This window comes from Solea senegalensis, linkage group LG7 (assembly GCF_019176455.1).
Source record: "Solea senegalensis isolate Sse05_10M linkage group LG7, IFAPA_SoseM_1, whole genome shotgun sequence".
Classification (NCBI taxonomy): domain Eukaryota; kingdom Metazoa; phylum Chordata; class Actinopteri; order Pleuronectiformes; family Soleidae; genus Solea; species Solea senegalensis.
The window spans coordinates 2,165,598-2,171,123 of NC_058027.1; the positions used below are offsets into that span (position 1 = coordinate 2,165,598).

A 5,526-nucleotide genomic window follows, 5' to 3' on the forward strand; every position below is an offset into this window, starting at 1 on the left:
TGTCGTACAAAGTCAGGATGAGCTGATACATGAGAACATCCTCGCTGTGCACCTTTATTTGAAGATAAAATGGAGGAAAAAGCCTGTCTAGCATCACACACCACGGTGGAGAGAGACAGACAACAGAGCAACAGACCCTGCATTTGAAGAAAGGGGCGGAGACCAGTGATGTAAGCATGGACTAAAATAGCCAGTGACAAACTGTGAACGCAGTGGCGGGCGTTTGACCACAGAGGCAGCAGATACCACTATTCTTATCATGAGGATTTCATTTGAAACAAAGTCATTTAAGAGTTTAGTGACATTTTAAAGTTTCCATCACATGAATGAACTTACGTGGTCGATGCTGTTGCCCACCTCACTGCTGCTGCTGCTGCTGCTGATGTTGTTGCTCTCCTGTGTGAACATGACACGTGACGTTAATGAACGTGTCGCTCTGTGTGTTGTTGTTGTTGTCGCTGATGAGTCGACGCGTTACCGGGTCTGTGACGTCGTCAGGAGCGCTTTGATTGACACACGTCATCATCACAGAGACCATCGTTATTATGGAATATTTATGTTTTTATAATCAGGATTATGCTTAAGAATAGAAATAAATAGAATACTTTATATTATATTGTACTTTACAACAATAAAAGACAGAAGAAGACAGAAAAACTGCTGTGTCATGAGTGCTGCAGCTCAGTGCTTACCTGGTTCGATGCATCCTCGGGATCCTGTGGCAGCAGCTGTGGATCCTGTGGCAGCAGCTGTGGATCCTGTGGCAGCAGCTGTGGATCCTGTGGATCCTGTGGCAGCAGTGGATCCTGTGGCAGCAGCTGTGGATCCTGTGGATCCTGTGGCAGCAGCTGTGGATCCTGTGGCAGCAGCCGTGGACCCCGTGGCAGCTGTGGTTTCACTTCCACGTAGTCGCGGCTGTGCTGCGTGTGATCCTCCAGGATGTGGCTGACGCCTGAGTTCACGATCTCAGGGAGGATTCCATTACAGACTCCTGTCAGAGCCAAAACCAGCAGCAGGGCGATCCTCATCATCCTCATCCTCATCCTCATCATGCTGCTGCTGCTGACTCTGATGATGCTGCTGCTGTGAGGAGGAGGAGGAGGAGCTGGAGGAGGAGGAGGAGGCAGAAGTGGGTGTGTCGGTGATGCTGAGAAACACAAACCACGTCACAGCTGAATCATCTTCTCACTAAAGATTTTATTGTTAGTTAAGTGATTTTGTTTGTTTGTTTGTGGTAACTTATACTTATTATATTATATTTACATTTATTTATTTTCTGGTGAAATATTCCCAAAATATCCCTGAAAATCCTGCAACACGTTTATGCTTTTTAAAGTTATTATTGATCCATTAGATAATACATTTGAATACCTGATTCATTTTATTATCCATTTATTTACAAACAAAACATTTTCAAATATCGACATATTTGACTTCCTTTCTGCTTCAAATAAAATCTATAATCAAGTAAATCCTTTTTTTTTAATTTATTATTATTTTATTTATTTTCAATAATGGTGATTTCATGTACTGTTATATATATATATATCATATACTTTGTAATTACTGTAATTGGTTGCTGATTGGTCCTCACATTTACTTTATTTGTCTGTTTTGTGTTATTTTACATGATGAAATTTCAAATTTAAATATTTAAATGACAACAAACCAATCACAATTATTTTGATCCACATTAGGATCATGACTATATTCTTTGTGACGTTTTTTTTTTATTAATTATTCCTTAAAAATCCTCCTCGTACAATTACAAGTTTTGAAAAGAACCAACAAGCAGCAACATTCTGTGCCTGCAGTTTCTCAGTCTGCCACCAGATGGAGCCTTTTTGTTTTTCTTGAAAATAATCATGTTTGCAGAGTGAGTTCAGATGTTCTGCTGACAAAGTGTAAAGCTGTGCAGCGTTGACTTACGTGAGACTCTCACCTCTTACAGTCAGGTGTAACTCTCTCTGTGTGAGTGCTAAATAAAATAAAAACATAATAAAAGCTGCACATAAATGTGATGTATTATTATTATTATTATTATAAAGAAAAGACAGAAAGTTTATTCCTGTGGACGATGCCTTCAAGTGTTCAGGGAAGAAATATAACAAAGGTCCAGCGAGTAAGACTGAGTGACATCTAATGGTGAGACTAAGGGACGACTCATCTGTCCATCTGTCCGTCTGTCCACCGCTTCCTCCCCCAAACACATCGGGAAACTACGGTGGAGTCATCGACAAGGTCTACAGGGCAAGTGCTAAACGTCCATTTCTAACACTAAATACACACATTTGTTTGTTTTATCTGTTGACACATAATAACCAAAGTCTCCTCCCTGAGTCTTTTTAGCTTTCTCGCTGTTTTACCTTTTTAGCTCTGAATGTTGTATTTTTACTGCTTGTATTTTATTTATTTTAAATGTATTTTGCTGCTTGAAAGGCGCTCATAAATTAAATCATTATTATTAAAAATACTTGATCCTTAAATATGAATATGGATTTCTGTGTAAGATAAGATCGTCCTTTATTTGTCTCGCAGCGGGGACATTTACATCGTTCCAGCAGCAAAGACAGTAAAGATAAAGATAACAAATAATAAACATGCATTACCAAAAAAAGTACAATATATAAAGACAGAGTTTAAAGGGAAAAGGCTGCAACAGGGGGCGCCATCTTCCATCTTTGTAAGTAAATGACTCAACAAAACATCAAACATTAATCTCATCTTCTCAGTTACATATTGTATCTTTAACTTCATTGTTGTGGTGATGTTTTGGGGGTGTGGTGTGGGTGTGGTGTGGGTGGAGACACCAAATCACAATCCTTGCCAGAGCCCCCACAAAGTCTAGCACCGGCCCTGCTTTTTGAGAACGTGAGGATTTTGCACGTTATCTTATAAATGTTGAACTTTATCACAGTCAGAGTAGCAGCAGTGTGTGTGTGTGTGTGTGTGTGTGTGTGTGTGTGAGCAGGGAAGTGTCTTCAGGCTCCAGAGCACCGCCTTCCTCCTCCTCCTCCTCCTCCTCCTCCTCCTCCTGCAGCAGCAGCAGCAGCAGCAGTTACAGTGGAGCTGTGAGTGAGTGAGTGAGTGATTGAATGAGTGCGTGCAGCTGATCCAGCTCGGACTCTTCACAGAGCAGCAGCAGCAGCAGCAGCAGCGGTTGTTTGACACCGGGAGGAAACAGAGATTTGGACCAGGCTGAGAATATTCGGTGAGTTTCTGACACTTTGCTGTTGTTTGTTTGTTTTGTTTTGAGTCAAACGCAGACTTTTGAACTCGCTGCTCGTTTTAAAGTCAACAGTGTTTCAGCAGCAGCAGCAGCAGCAGCACGAGCGCAGAGAGAAGCTGAATGAACGTTTTCACTCACAGTCACTTTATGTTTGAGTGTCATTACGTCATAATATAGTGAATTAAAATCCTGTTCATAAACATGGATTTATATATATAAACAACATTTAACTATAGTGTCTAAATGTAGAAGTATATAACATATACATAACCGTATATTAAATCATCATAGTCATTAAGTGACTTACACAGAACTAAACAACACGTTAATGGAGTTAAATGCTTGGTTTCTTCTTCCACCTGCTTAAGAAAATAAGGGAGTTTGTAGGGAAGAAACTCACTGATCATCATCATTAAAACAGATGATTAGTTTGAACATAATGACTGGTTTTAATGTCATAAACAGTCAGACATAAAGTCTCGTCTCTCCTCTGATAACAATAATCAAGTCATCTCCCTCTTGCTCAACCTGCATTTTTGCCATGCTGATGTATAATCCATAAAAATCATAAAGCTGTGGATTTGCTTGTTCAACTGGAGCGGCAGCTTTTCCTGTAAATTCCGACACAGTCGAGAAGAACAGAAACCTTTGACCTGAAGATCCCTCTCGCAGCTTCTGTGCAGTTTTCCTCAGACTGCCTCCACCTGCTCTGCAGCTTCTGCACAGCAAACGTCTTTAGTTTGCAGAGGCCACATAATAAAGAGAGGTGTGGTTCTGTGTCAGTGACACAGATACAGTACGACCTACGTGACTCCAGGCTGCTCAGCCTTTGATTAACAGCACAATCCTGAGGTTTTGTCCTGCGAGGGGAAAAACCGACTCACAAAGAAAACACTTCCTAAGTCACTGCATCGTATCTCTGTCTTCTTCCTCCACACTGCATGAACACATGAGCTCTGCTGTGATTCATACACTCGTCTTGTGAGATGATGCATTCACATTTTTCGGAGGGGTGGAAGTTTGATCAATGGTTTCCTGTTTGTTTTGGGCCTTGTTACATGCAGCCGCTGCTAAAGGAACTCCAGTGATCACGTTCACGGCGTCTGAGTCATTCACAGAGAAATAAACAGTTGCTTAGTAAGACACTGTAAGTTGTTCTTTGTGCACTTGAGCAGTGATTACAGGTCAAAGTAGCTCTCCTCCCTCCTGAGTTCAAACATCAGGGGGAAACCGAGGCTTTGTGTCGTATATGAACTCTGTAATCGAGCCACGTAATGTAGGACATCGACATAAAAGTAATGCTAACAAAGGTGAAACAGTAATAAACATGTGCAAGAGAGAGGAAATCACAATATCCAGGAGTGCGATGTCCAAATGAACCCTGAAGAGTTCCTTTAAAAAACTTCCTTATTTGTTCCTAGCGGCAGAAAATGTCACCTTCCCAAACACTGCTATAAAAACATTATATATTCATATTTTTTTTCCACTTTAAATAAGTCAATATTATATTGAAATATACATATCACATTTTAATAATGTTTTTGAAATGTTAACCCTTTAAAGGCCATTATGTTTAAACAACTCCACTGAAAAGAACTACAATAATTTCCATAAAATACATTTCAAGGAGAATTTGATCATAATTATTATTCTGCAGTGTCAGATTTTTTTTAAATGAATGAAGTTATTCTTGCGTAGCTTAGCCAGTTTAGGCTATTTTAAGAAACTGAGATGACAAAACTGAATAACCTCTGGAAAATCTGAGCTATATTTATTCAAGATTTAAAAACAGAATGTCAGGAAACTCTTAAGGGTTAAAGGACACTGCAGTTACTCGATAAAAATGAAAACTTTGACAAAAGAGAAGATGAAATGCTGCAGAAATGGCCCCAGACATCAGAAAATATACTTTGTTTGTCAAAAAACTTTATTATTATCATACATTCTCTGTGAAAGTGACAGTTAAGAGTCACAAATAGCAATCATACAGTGACTGAATGACATCAGCTCATAAATCCGAGTAATAAAGATAATATGTGAAGGATGAAAACACTGTATCAGTGTTTGACAGAGACTCATAAACAGCCGGCGAGGTGAACTTTCTCCTTCCTCTCTCTTATATGTTTCCTTCCTTGTTTCCACTGCGTCAAGACCCGGACACATGTGCTCAGGCCACGCAGACACAGACACACACAGAGAGAGAGACAGACAGACACAGAGAGAGAGAGAGACAGGAGATAGCAGCTCTCAGAGATAGGTGGGGAATGTTGAAGCTCAGGTCTGTGTTTGAACAAAAC

The 5,526-nt window shown here is 40.0% G+C and overlaps 2 protein-coding genes across 3 annotated transcripts in view; both read right to left on the minus strand.

The window, feature by feature from the left end:
* Positions 1-1,071, minus strand: part of dkk3a (dickkopf WNT signaling pathway inhibitor 3a) — a 2,324-nt gene extending 1,253 nt beyond the window's left edge. Inside the window, exons 1-3 of one of the 2 annotated variants that reach the window (XM_044029800.1) lie at positions 780-1,071; positions 693-737; positions 337-396 (exon numbers count right to left, since the gene is read on the minus strand). In XM_044029800.1, the coding sequence (XP_043885735.1) occupies positions 337-396; positions 693-737; positions 780-1,052 (378 nt within the window). In that variant the 5' untranslated portion in view covers positions 1,053-1,071. Of the gene's footprint in view, positions 1-336; positions 397-692 lie in introns of both variants that reach the window. The other variant, XM_044029799.1, reaches the window with a different exon arrangement.
* The window catches only part of swap70a (switching B cell complex subunit SWAP70a), a 924,354-nt gene that overhangs the window by 828,901 nt on the left and 89,927 nt on the right, over positions 1-5,526 (minus strand). The gene's annotated exons all lie outside the window — the stretch shown is intronic.